The 14,481-nt window shown below is 35.4% G+C and overlaps 1 protein-coding gene across 1 annotated transcript; it reads left to right on the top strand.

The window, feature by feature from the left end:
* The first annotated feature begins 70 nt into the window (after window positions 1–70).
* On the top strand, window positions 71–14,439 carry LOC140061930 (pre-mRNA-splicing factor ATP-dependent RNA helicase DHX16-like). The gene is made up of 22 exons (XM_072107929.1): window positions 71–102; window positions 606–838; window positions 1,012–1,158; window positions 1,475–1,557; window positions 1,760–1,925; window positions 2,279–2,451; window positions 2,762–2,885; window positions 3,526–3,654; window positions 3,771–3,863; window positions 4,122–4,310; window positions 4,671–4,781; window positions 5,168–5,283; window positions 5,882–6,023; window positions 6,338–6,406; window positions 6,745–6,876; window positions 7,155–7,415; window positions 7,674–7,787; window positions 7,942–8,177; window positions 12,275–12,437; window positions 12,728–12,889; window positions 13,124–13,300; window positions 13,751–14,439. Exons 2-22 carry the CDS (start codon window positions 635–637, stop codon window positions 13,874–13,876), a joined length of 3,117 nt encoding a protein of 1,038 aa, XP_071964030.1. The 5' UTR covers window positions 71–102; window positions 606–634; the 3' UTR covers window positions 13,877–14,439.
* Window positions 14,440–14,481: the final 42 nt, after the last annotated feature.

Below are 14,481 nucleotides of genomic sequence, written 5' to 3'. Positions count from 1 at the left end.
TCCATTTAAATGCATCATTGGCGTACCATAGCATATTGTACTGCCCTCAGGAGGTTCGTATAGAGAACGTGTGTTTTGGAGCTCATCAAAACAAAAAGTTTTGTAAGTTAAAAGTTTTCATTTTACATGGTATATATGGTTATACTATTATAATGTTGATGATTACTTAATACTGTATAAATAAACTAAAGCTCTGGTTAATGCCTAAGCAAAATTAAAATAGAATACAGTGTCTAGGCCTATTTTGTAGCTAGCTAGGCTCGCTCAGGCAGGTCGCCCAACCACTCATTCCTAGACGAACCCGCCTGCGAACACAGCAGACTCTGCGACCCACTTAGGCCTAGGCTGATTTTCAGTATTTCGAGTTGAAGAATATATTAGTGTGGCGATTACTGAACTGTAATTACTGCATTCAATATTATAAATACAATCCAATTACTATTAATGAATGTTTTACATTAAAAGCAGTAGCAGTGACAATACAATGTGGATTGTTGGGTTGTTGAGGACCCTTCAACGTCTTAACACTTTTATTTGAGAATGACTACATAATATACCGTAATTGTTTTCAAAATAAATTTATAATTTATTTGGATATTTTCTAGCCTGCAGTTAGGCAACCTTTGTCAACAAGATGGCAGACAGGGGCCTAGATGTGTGGGTTCATGACCAGCTTCATGATGTTCTAGGTATCAGTGATCGATACATTGCAGAGTTTCTGATAGGGCTTGCAAAAAAGTCCAGTACTTCAACAGCTTTTGTTGAATCTATTGAAAAAACGGGAACAATAGATGTTGATGATCGAACCATTGCATTTGCTAATCAACTTTGGTCAAAGGTATGTCTTAATATAATAAACACCTCTTCCAAATAATCACTTACTCAAAATAAAGCACTGCTCCCTCATCTCTAATTGATTAAAAAAACAAAACTTAAGCCCGAGTTGGAATAAGCAACCAATAGCTAAACAAATGTTTATTTGAAGTGTTTGAAATTTATCATTTTGTACAGATACCCCGTAAAGTTAGTACGTCAGTTGTAAATCGAGCAAGGGAGAAATCTGCCATCATACAACGACAACAGAATCAAAGTTATAAGGTCTTGTCTGATGATGATGACGACGTTGAGATGCTACAGACAAAATCAGCAACTAAAAAGGTACAGTATAATTATTGAGCCAACATTTTGGTGTAATTGTTGCTACAAATTAAGTTGTAAATAATAGAGAAGAAAAAAGTCACATTTCATTAGTGGTGGCACTGTAAATATCATTATAAATTCTGATACTAATCTGTGGCAGACTTGAACCCAGAACCACAGTGACACTACCATTTTAACATTGAACATTGTGGGTAACTGCAAGATTTTATTGATTGAATGCTGAGCATAGGAATTTAGCATAAATAATTCAACTCCAGTGGCTGTATTTATAAACTTTAAATTTATGTTTTGTTTTTTTTATTTTATTTTAAAGTCTAGCCAATCCAAGAAACGTAACATTAGGAAAAAAGTAGAAACATCGTCATCTAGTGAAAGTGAGGAAGATGAAAGAGACAGGTATGTTGAATACTACATAATAGCAATAAATAAGAGACAGGTATGTTGAATACTACATAATAGCAATAAATAAGAGACAGGTATGTTGAATACTACATAATAGCAATAAATTGTTCACAGAGGAGAATCAAAATAGTCATAAATATGTGAATTTGATTTTGGGAATTTCCTGGAACTTATTACTTATTAACTTTTTTTTTAGTAAAAAGCTTCGATTTAAAGAAGACACAAGTTCAGATTCTGATGAATGGAACAAGGAAGAGAAGGAAAGAATCAAGGATCTTAAAGAGCGTGATGAGTTTGCAAATAGATTGAAAAAGAAAGACAAAGATAACACTAAGAATGTTCTTGATAAATCAAACAAAGAGGTAATTTGAAACATAAACACATATGGTAGTGATGTGCCCAAATATGGTAGTGATATGCTCAAATATGGTAGTGATATGACATCATCATGTCCATATATGGGCACATCACATTTTGTTTTCACATAATGTTTGATATTGCATTTTAGACAAAGCTTAAGTGACTAACTTATTTATTATCTATTATTTTTAGAAAATGTTAACTGTATTTTGTTTTTATTTGAAAAATAAAAATTATTGATTGATTGATAAAAAAAAAAAAAAAAAAAAAAAAAAAAAACTCATTTATATAAGTAGTTGAATGGCTTAGAAACATGTCGTATTAATAATTTATATGTACACATTGTTATTTCTAGGCATATGAAGAAGCCAAGAAACGATTAGAAATGGATGACGAGAACAAAAAGAAAATGATTCCAGATATAAGAAAGAAATCCAGAAGGAAATATCTGGAGATGAGGAAGGGTGACAAATTAGACGAGCTGGAGATGGACGTCCAGGATGATGAATATTTATATTCTGGTGTCGAGTAAGTTATTTGAATTTGTTTTCAAATACAAATATATATATTATATTAAATGGAAGAAGTAGAACAATTTCCTTTCATTGTATAACTGAATTATTTAAAAGAGAATTTACATAATTAAGCTACTATTAATTAAGATTATTATCCTGTTACAAAGGCAGGGATGAGTGTGCAGAAAATTCAGAAATATACAACAAAAATTATATATTAGTTCAAGGCATAGAAAAAGTTTTTTGAATATATGTTTTTATATATACACCTTTTTAAAAAAGAGTAAAAACTGAATTATAACATTATGTTTTTAATTTAATAGGTTGACTGAAAAAGAGAAAAGAAATCTTGAATATAAAAAGACTATATTAGATTTAACAAAAAGGTACGATAAAGCAGGAGATAAAGAAAAGGAAGACCGTTACTATATTCCAACAGATGATGCTGTGAGTATGATAAAAAGATAATTTAAAATGTACTGTTTGTATTTAGCTATAAATCTTAAATACTTTAGTGAAAAGGTTCATTTTGATCTCTGTATAGTATTCAAGTCAAATAAAATCGTATAACTTACGTTTTATCTCTAGCTTTCGCTGGTCAACGACGCAGCTTAATCATGAGTGAGTCTCTGTTACTTGGACTTGTTACCATATCTCGTATATGGTATAGCGCCATCTATAGATCGTTCAGTTTTACCCAAATGGGATTGTCGGGGCCTCCTCTTTAATAGGTTGTTATATAATTTTGGATCATCCAAAAGAAAATTTACTTGAATATCTTAAATACTGTAATTAAAATGAAAATTTGCATTTATTAACTATTATTAGTTTAATAACTTTCAATTAACATTAAATGAATAAAATTTAAACTATTAAACCATATTCAATATTCATGGCTGGATAGGCCCACCCTGGGACTATAACCCCATCCCAAATTTGTTTTAATTTGCACTCAGAATGATTTGTAAAGTTAAACCAACCAACTGCATGTTGGTTTTATACTTTTGTGGTTGAGTAGAACATGTTTATACTACAGACACATTTCGTTATGTTAATGAAATTAGAAAATAATTCTTCTTTTTTTCAGAAACCGCAAGAGAGGTATGTTGAGCCAAAAGGAGATGAGAAAATGGCCGGCTATGAACAGAAGAAATGGGAAGAGGGCCAAATGGCAATTGGACAAATGAGATTTGGCGCCAAAGATGCTAAGAAAAAGGTTAACAAAAATTACAGATTGTCTTACTACGGTCAATTTTCTAAATTATTCATACATAATACTCTGTTATCCGACTTGCTATAAATAATACAAATATTTTGAAAACCTTTTTTCAGCAAACTAAGGAGTATGATTTGGTTGTATTGGATGAATTTGATCAGATAGACTTTGTGAGTGCTTTACAAATGCCTGCCGTAGGTGAACCCCAGGTTAGTGAAATCACGTTCCACAATTTGGTACATATGTAGTAAAATATCACAAATGTTAAAAGATTAAAATCTTTTAACTGTTGTTAATTTATCATCTTTATTGCTGTACATCTTTTTCTCTTTTTTTTCCACAAATAGTAATAAAATAATTTCGCAAAATAACAACCGATAATAAAATATATAAGTGAAAAGGGGGTTCCACAGCAAGCAAGCTTTAAATTGGGCACCCCTCTCAGTGGCCTTTATTTATTTCATTAGGAGGAAGAACCATCAATATCAAAAGCAGAGAAAAAACGTCTTAGCATGAAAGAGACAAGGGAAAGCTTACCAGTGTTCCCATTCCGTGGAGATCTTCTCCAGGCTATTGAGGAGCATCAGGTGTTGATCATTGAGGGAGAGACAGGCTCAGGCAAGACTACTCAAATTCCACAGTACTTGCATGAAGCTGTAAGTTTATATTGTAAAGATGTTTACATGAGACATAGACAAATACATAAACAAAAATAAATTGATGTTGTACACTAACTAATTAACATACAGTACACCTCCCTCTTTACATACTTATTTTCAAATTACATACACCTGATTTTTATAGATTCAGATTTATTGGGTCCTGTTCATGACAGCCACAAACGCTTACATAACATTACAATGACATACTCATTTACATACACCTCATTTATATACACCTCATTTGCATACACCTCATTTGCATACACCTCATTTGCATACAGCTCAGATTTAAATATGATAATTATTTTTCTTTATTTAGTATTTATGCTACTGTATTAGTAATTGTCGTTTTAGGGTTATACTAAGGGTGAGAAGAAGATAGGATGTACTCAGCCTAGACGTGTTGCAGCCATGAGCGTGGCTTCTAGAGTAGCTGATGAAATGGGTGTTAAACTTGGCAATGAAGTAGGTTCCTCTGCATTTATTAGTTTTATTATTAAAGTTGGTTTTTTTTATAGCGAATCTGTCTTGGTGGTTGATATTAACCTGATGGCATTGACTGTGTCCAGAATATCAGAAAAAGGTGGAGTGACCCAGTGACCAAATCTTATACATGGCCAAGTGGTTAAGGCAGGGGCGCCATTAACCCAGTTTAAAGAACCCAGTTCTTTATTCGAGATATGGGGTGAACTGGTTCATAAAATAGCCCCTGTATCAGGGGATTACCACCTGTCTGATAGGACAGTCATTAATTTACTATTGGTAATCCTTGGCCACATGTGCCCAAAGACATAAAATAAATGACTTCAGTATAAACGCTTCAATAAGCCAGCTTTGTAATTTGTTTGTAGGTTGGTTACAGTATTCGATTTGAAGATTGTACATCTGATCGTACGGTTCTTAAGTATATGACTGATGGTATGCTGTTAAGGGAGTTTCTAAGTGAACCAGATCTTGCTGGATACAGGTAAGTAGCCAGTAGTAGTTGAGTAATTACTTAATATTTTAATACTTATTATCAAATGTTTTAAATATTTTTATATTCTACTAAGAAATAGACATTTAGAAGCATTTCCACTTCTAAATAAATAGTTAACTGCACCAACATTCTTTTCTATGAGAGACTGTGGATTAACTCCTTTATTGGGTATTGTAATTTGGTGTTAATGTGTTTGCATGTTAGATCGATGTGAAATCGTGGAACACATATACATCATACATTTCATTTCAAAACTTTCTATTATCTAAAAGTCGAAGATAGTCAGGTCCATTCTATAGTCGCAACAGATTGACTTCCTTATCAGTACTTCTATTGATGGATGATTAGGTTGGAACACGAACGCTAGTACTACTCATACCCAGTACCGTTTTATTCATACAATCATTCGGGACACCACCTCACGACGTTAAATAGTATTTTTTCATGTTAGATCGATGTAAAATCACGGAATAGCTCATATCGTGACAAAACTGGGTTGTTGTAACTCCATAAGCTTATTTTATATTGATGTAAAATTTGTTACATTTTGTATACATATCGCAATTGTAATTGCTGTTGTTTTTAGTGCGCTAATCATCGATGAAGCCCATGAGAGGACGCTGCATACGGACGTTCTGTTTGGTCTCGTCAAAGACATCGCTCGCTTCAGACCTGATCTCAAACTTTTAATATCCAGTGCAACTTTAGATGCTGAGAAGTTCTCTGATGTAAGTGGTTGCCTTGTGTATTCAACATAAACTAAATACACAGTAGAATCCATCCTTGTGATAATAACTATTCAAGGAACATTATTCAACCAAATATTATCCTACAGTAGGCTTATTAATAAATTTATATTTGAAATGATTAGTTTTTTCTTTAATATTTTTGTAGTGGTTTTGTGATTTTTTATGTATAAGATACAGTAACAAGTATTGGCTTCTAACTGAAATGTATAATGTGTGTGTGTGAGGCTGCCATGTTTAGGATAATTAACGCCAATATATTTTAATTAAAAACAATATATTGTGATTGTGTTTAGTTTTTTGATGATGCTCCTATATTCAGAATACCAGGTAGAAGATTTCCAGTACACATTTACTATACAAAGGTAATTATATTTACATATTAGTTGTACACTGTAGCTTTGCAGATTGCTGAGTTCAAATCATGGCCTGATATATACTAATAATAATAAAATCTTTATTTTAAAACGGATGTTCTTCTATGAAAGAAATACAACTACAGTATCACAACTATTAAGATAAATCTCTACAAAATGTAGTTGGATTCAGTTTTATTATTAAAATAATTTCAATTTTGATCCATTACTTTAGCAATGTATCCCACCATGTATTCTGTTGCATACATACATAACATAGGCATTTGTCTACTAAAATGCGTACACAGCACACACATTGAAGTTAATCTCATGAATTGTTTTTATAGGCTCCAGAGGCAGACTATCTAGATGCATGTGTGGTATCTGTGTTACAGATCCATGTATCTCAGCCACCTGGAGACATACTAGTGTTCCTTACAGGTCAAGAGGAGATTGAAACTTGTAGTGAAATGTTACAGGTTAGACATCTATATTCAATACAGTAGTCCCCCACTATTGGTACACCCCTATTCAGGGACACCCTACTCAGGGACACCCCTATTCAGGGACACCCCTATTCAGGGACACCCCTATTCAGGGACACCCCTATTCAGGGACACCCCTATTTAGGGACACCCCTGTTGCATTGGACACTTTCTTGTGAAACGATCAATTCATTTGTACCAATTATCAATACATCTCTTATAATATTCTCTTTTCTTATTATTAAACATTCATATATTTATCTTTTTAACAGGAAAGAACAAAGAAACTTGGTTCCAAGATAAAAGAACTAATAATCCTACCAATTTATGCCAACTTGCCCTCTGACCTCCAAGCCAAGATATTCGAACCGACACCACCTGGAGCTAGAAAAATTGTTCTTGCTACAAACATAGCAGAGACGTCATTAACCATTGATGGCATTATCTATGTTATTGATCCTGGCTTCTGCAAACAGAAAAGTTACAATGCCAGAACTGGAATGGAATCTTTGTTAGTCACTCCTATCTCAAAGGTGATACATATTTACCTATTCATTTTAATCCTCCACTATCAAACTCTATGTCTCTAAAGAATGTGATCTGCCCATATATGGACATGATGATTTCATATCACTACCATATTTGGACATATCACTACCATATTTGGGCACATCAAACTAGTTTGATAGTGTAGACAGAGCTTAAGGATTGTCAAAACTCATTTCGTTTACAATACCTTTGAGAATGATTGCGCAATGTGTGATTCAATCATTCGTTTTCTTCCTTTCTAGGCATCTGCAAACCAAAGAGCAGGTCGTGCTGGACGAGTTGCGGCAGGTAAATGTTTTAGACTTTTCACGGCATGGGCATATAATCATGAACTTGAGGAAAATACCATTCCAGAGGTAGGTAGTTCTGCTTTTTAAACTAAAAAAAAGAAAAAAAAAAGACTTTTTTGTACAGATATTGTTGTAAATTTTTTCTGTGAATGCAATTTTATGTTTACCTACATATATGATAAATATATAAAATTTGACTTTTTTAATTTGTGATTTTCAGATTCAAAGAACTAACCTAGGAAATGTCGTGTTATTACTGAAAAGTTTAGGAATAAATGATTTGATTCATTTTGATTTTATGGATCCTCCACCGCACGAAACGTTGGTAATGGCATTAGAGCAGTTGTATGCTCTCGGCGCCCTTAATCATAAAGGAGAACTGACGAAGCTTGGTCGACGTATGGCCGAGTTTCCAGTAGATCCAATGTTATCCAAGATGATTTTAGCATCCGAAAAGTAAGTTGATATGTTGAGGTGTCCCAAATGATGAGTGCTACTGTATGCATAGACTTTTACAGCCAATGCTATGATTGGTGCTACTGTATGCATACACTTTACAGCCAGTGCTATGATTGGTGCTACTGTATGCATACACTTTACAGCCAATGCTATGATTGGTGCTACTGTATGCATAGACTTTACAGCCAATGCTATGATTGGTGCTACTGTATGCATACACTTTACAGCCAATGCTATGATTGGTGCTACTGTATGCATACACTTTACAGCCAATGCTATGATTGGTGCTACTGTATGCATACACTTTACAGCCAATGCTATGATTGGTGCTACTGTATGCATACACTTTACAGCCAATGCTATGATTGGTGCTACTGTATGCATACACTTTACAGCCAATGCTATGATTGGTGCTACTGTATGCATACACTTTTCAGCCAATGCTATGATTGGTGCTACTGTATGCATACACTTTACAGCCAATGCTATGATTGGTGCTACTGTATGCATACACTTTACAGCCAATCCTGTGATTGGTGCTACTGTATGCATACACTTTACAGCCAATGCTATGATTGGTGCTACTGTATGCATACACTTTACAGCCAATGCTATGATTGGTGCTACTGTATGCATACACTTTACAGCCAATGCTATGATTGGTGCTACTGTATGCATACACTTTACAGCCAATGCTATGATTGGTGCTACTGTATGCATACACTTTACAGCCAATGCTATGATTGGTGCTACTGTATGCATACACTTTACAGCCAATGCTATGATTGGTGCTACTGTATGCATACACTTTTCAGCCAATGCTATGATTGGTGCTACTGTATGCATACACTTTACAGCCAATGCTATGATTGGTGCTACTGTATGCATACACTTTACAGCCAATGCTATGATTGGTGCTACTGTATGCATACACTTTACAGCCAATGCTATGATTGGTGCTACTGTATGCATACACTTTACAGCCAATGCTATGATTGGTGCTACTGTATGCATACACTTTACAGCCAATGCTATGATTGGTGCTACTGTATGCATACACTTTACAGCCAATGCTATGATTGGTGCTACTGTATGCATACACTTTTCAGCCAATGCTATGATTGGTGCTACTGTATGCATACACTTTACAGCCAATGCTATGATTGGTGCTACTGTATGCATACACTTTACAGCCAATGCTATGATTGGTGCTACTGTATGCATACACTTTACAGCCAATGCTATGATTGGTGCTACTGTATGCATACACTTTACAGCCAATGCTATGATTGGTGCTACTGTATGCATACACTTTACAGCCAATGCTATGATTGGTGCTACTGTATGCATACACTTTACAGCCAATGCTATGATTGGTGCTACTGTATGCATACACTTTACAGCCAATGTTATGATTGGTGCTACTGTATGCATACACTTTTACAGCCAATGCTATGATTGGTGCTACTGTATGCATACACTTTACAGCCAATGCTATGATTGGTGCTACTGTATGCATACACTTTTACAGCCAATGCTATGATTGGTGCTACTGTATGCATACACTTTACACCCAATGCTATGATTGGTGCTACTGTATGCATACACTTTACAGCCAATGCTATGATTGGTGCTACTGTATGCATACACTTTACAGCCAATGCTATGATTGGTGCTACTGTATGCATACACTTTACAGCCAATGCTATGATTGGTGCTACTGTATGCATACACTTTACAGCCAATGCTATGATTGGTGCTACTGTATGCATACACTTTTACAGCCAATGCTATGATTGGTGCTACTGTATGCATACACTTTACAGCCAATGCTATGATTGGTGCTACTGTATGCATACACTTTACAGCCAATGCTATGATTGGTGCTACTGTATGCATACACTTTACAGCCAATGCTATGATTGGTGCTACTGTATGCATACACTTTACAGCCAATGCTATGATTGGTGCTACTGTATGCATACACTTTACAGCCAATGCTATGATTGGTGCTACTGTATGCATACACTTTACAGCCAATGCTATGATTGGTGCTACTGTATGCATACACTTTACAGCCAATGCTATGATTGGTGCTACTGTATGCATACACTTTACAGCCAATGCTATGATTGGTGCTACTGTATGCATACACTTTACAGCCAATGCTATGATTGGTGCTACTGTATGCATACACTTTACAGCCAATGCTATGATTGGTGCTACTGTATGCATACACTTTTACAGCCAATGCTATGATTGGTGCTACTGTATGCATAGACTTTACAGCCAATGCTATGATTGGTGCTACTGTATGCATACACTTTACAGCCAAGGCTATGATTGGTGCTACTGTATGCATACACTTTTACAGCCAATGCTATGATTGGTGCTACTGTATGCATACACTTTACAGCCAATGCTATGATTGGTGCTACTGTATGCATACACTTTACAGCCAAGGCTATGATTGGTGCTACTGTATGCATACACTTTTACAGCCAATGCTATGATTGGTGCTACTGTATGCATACACTTTACAGCCAATTCTATGATTGGTGCTACTGTATGCATACACTTTACAGCCAAGGCTATGATTGGTGCTACTGTATGCATACACTTTTACAGCCAATGCTATGATTGGTGCTACTGTATGCATACACTTTACAGCCAATGCTATGATTGGTGCTACTGTATGCATACACTTTTACAGCCAATGCTATGATTGGTGCTACTGTATGCATACACTTTACAGCCAATGCTATGATTGGTGCTACTGTATGCATACACTTTACAGCCAATGCTATGATTGGTGCTACTGTATGCATACACTTTACAGCCAATGCTATGATTGGTGCTACTGTATGCATACACTTTACAGCCAATGCTATGATTGGTGCTACTGTATGCATACACTTTACAGCCAATGCTATGATTGGTGCTACTGTATGCATACACTTTACAGCCAATGCTATGATTGGTGCTACTGTATGCATACACTTTACAGCCAATGCTATGATTGGTGCTACTGTATGCATACACTTTACAGCCAATGCTATGATTGGTGCTACTGTATGCATACACTTTACAGCCAATGCTATGATTGGTGCTACTGTATGCATACACTTTTACAGCCAATGCTATGATTGGTGCTACTGTATGCATAGACTTTACAGCCAATGCTATGATTGGTGCTACTGTATGCATACACTTTACAGCCAAGGCTATGATTGGTGCTACTGTATGCATACACTTTTACAGCCAATGCTATGATTGGTGCTACTGTATGCATACACTTTTACAGCCAATGCTATGATTGGTGCTACTGTATGCATACACTTTACAGCCAAGGCTATGATTGGTGCTACTGTATGCATACACTTTTACAGCCAATGCTATGATTGGTGCTACTGTATGCATACACTTTTACAGCCAATGCTATGATTGGTGCTACTGTATGCATACACTTTACAACCAATGCTATGATTGGTGCTACTGTATGCATACACTTTACAGCCAATGCTATGATTGGTGCTACTGTATGCATACACTTTACAGCCAATTCTATGATTGGTGCTACTGTATGCATAGACTTTTACAGCCAATGCTATGATTGGTGCTACTGTATGAATACACTTTACAGCCAATGCTATGATTGGTGCTACTGTATGCATAGACTTTTACAGCCAATGCTATGATTGGTGCTACTGTATGCATAGACTTTTACAGCCAATGCTATGATTGGTGCTACTGTATGCATACACTTTACAGCCAATGCTATGATTGGTGCTACTGTATGCATACACTTTTACAGCCAATGCTATGATTGGTGCTACTGTATGCATACACTTTACAGCCAATGCTATGATTGGTGCTACTGTATGCATACACTTTTACAGCCAATGCTATGATTGGTGCTACTGTATGCATACACTTTACAGCCAATGCTATGATTGGTGCTACTGTATGCATACACTTTACAGCCAATGCTATGATTGGTGCTACTGTATGCATAGACTTTTACAGCCAATGCTATGATTGGTTTCATTTTCACTTTATTTGTATTTAATGTCAATATTTCTACGTTACGTAAGGTATCAATGTTCAGAAGAGATCCTCAGCATAACAGCTATGTTGTCAGTCAACGCTTCTATCTTCTATCGGCCTAAAGACAAGATAGTTCATGCGGACAATGCAAGGGTCAATTTCTTTGTCGCCGGAGGTGACCATCTGACACTCCTCAATGTATACAACCAGGTCAGTTGAGTTGGTTAATATTGTCATGATCATTGTTGTTATATTTCATTTCTTAAGCTCGGTGTACACTATCAAACAAGTTTGACAAAAAAAGTTTGATATGCCCAAATATGGTAGTGATATGACATCATCATGTCCTTATATGAGCATGTCACATGTTTTTTCACATAAAGTTTGATAGTGTAGACAGTCAAGCTTTACACTTATATCGCATCAGAGCTTTAGTTCTGTAATTGACTTATTTACTGCCTGTGCTAAAATAAACTGAAAATATGCTTGTGTTATTTCAGTGGGTTGAAACAGGACACTCGACACAGTGGTGTTTTGAGAACTTTATACAACATAGATCAATGAAAAGGGCGCGTGATGTGCGTGATCAACTCGTTGGACTGATGGAGCGGGTTGAAATTCCTTCTACAACTAACCCACAAGATACAATTGCAATTCGCAAGGTAGCGTACCATGTTTATTTGGATAAACGCAATAATTATATATAAAGAAGTGATAAAATAAAGTAAAAGGTGTTTATTCGTGAGGAAAAAAAAATTGTCAGGGTGAAATATTGTATTATAACTGTGATAACTACAGTCATAGACATAATCTTAAATTTATTTTAATTTTGATTACAGTTTATAATTTGTTGTAACTTCCCTTTAGTTTATAATTCATTTTAATTTGCGTTGTAGGCAGTTACAGCTGGCTTTTTCTATCACACGGCCAAGTTCAGCAAAGGAGGGCAGTACAAGACTGTGAAGCATCAACAGTCTGTCATGATTCATCCAAATAGTAGTTTGTTTGAGGAGCAGCCTAGATGGGTCATCTACTTTGAACTTGTCTTTACAACCAAAGAATTTATGAGACAGGTAAGTGATTCAGGAGTGACATTTTCTCTATTTCATGCACATCCAACAGCGAGTAATTCGCCAATTACAGGATAGATAAACTATTTTATAATTTATCATGCTTATAAACTAAGTCTTATTTGAGGGAGTGGAGTTAAGGAGTCGTGAGTTACAACCCAGGCATTAGGTCAGGATTGAACCCCAGATCTTGGGATTGGAAGGCAAGCATGTTAACCACTAAGCTACAGCTCCACTGCCATTTCACACGACATTCCACACACAATCGATTGAGTGTGTTTAACCATTATTTTGAGAACACTATTTAACTGGTTATATGAAATTTGTTCCAAATCTGCTTCCAAGATGTTTTGGGTAGTTTAATCACATGGTTATAATTCACTAATTTGCTTAACAGAAACATGCCTAACAATACAACAGTAATCCATTTTAAAAGCTTTATTTGTTTTGCAGGTAATTGAGATTGAGAACCAGTGGTTATTAGAAGTAGCACCCCATTATTACAAATCAAAAGAACTGGAAGATGGTTCGAGTCGAAAAATGCCAAAAAATACAGGAAAATCACGAGACGATAGGTGAAGGTTTACAACCAATTTTCATCAGTGAAATGTTGCATGTTGGAAAATGGTATGAAATGATGGAAAGAAATTGAAGTGAAGATGATCTCTCTTTGTGTTGTGATTTGTTGTCACAAGCAATCAGGAAGATGCACATTGTATGTCAAGATCACAACAACATTCGTCAGTTTTAAGTATGATATGATGATCCCCCTCCTGAATAATTGTCAATAAATTTGGAGAAAAACAGTTGATTATAAAATAGAATCCTTTCATGCTTCAGACCAATATTTCAGGAATTTGACTCAGAACCAGATTTGAAAACCAATGTTTGAATCCCTTCACATGTAGGTGTTACAGTACATCCTTTTCAATGTAAAATCTTTTCCCAGGTTTGATGACTAGCATTTAAGATATTGGCAGTAAACCATTTAAGATATTGGCAGTAAACCATTTAAGATATTGGCAGTAAACCATTTAAGATATTGGCAGTAAACCATTTAAGATATTGGCAGTAAACCATTTAAGATATTGGCAGTAAACCATTTTAGTAGCAAGCTTCTACCTACACTACCACTAGTCTTATACAGGTATTAATAAATAGTTTAAATTGTAACAACAATTCTT

Source organism: Antedon mediterranea, chromosome 11, assembly GCF_964355755.1.
Source record: "Antedon mediterranea chromosome 11, ecAntMedi1.1, whole genome shotgun sequence".
Classification (NCBI taxonomy): Eukaryota; Metazoa; Echinodermata; class Crinoidea; order Comatulida; family Antedonidae; genus Antedon; species Antedon mediterranea.
The sequence above is the reverse complement of the archived record's forward strand: the minus strand, read 5'-3'. Positions and strand labels throughout refer to the sequence as shown.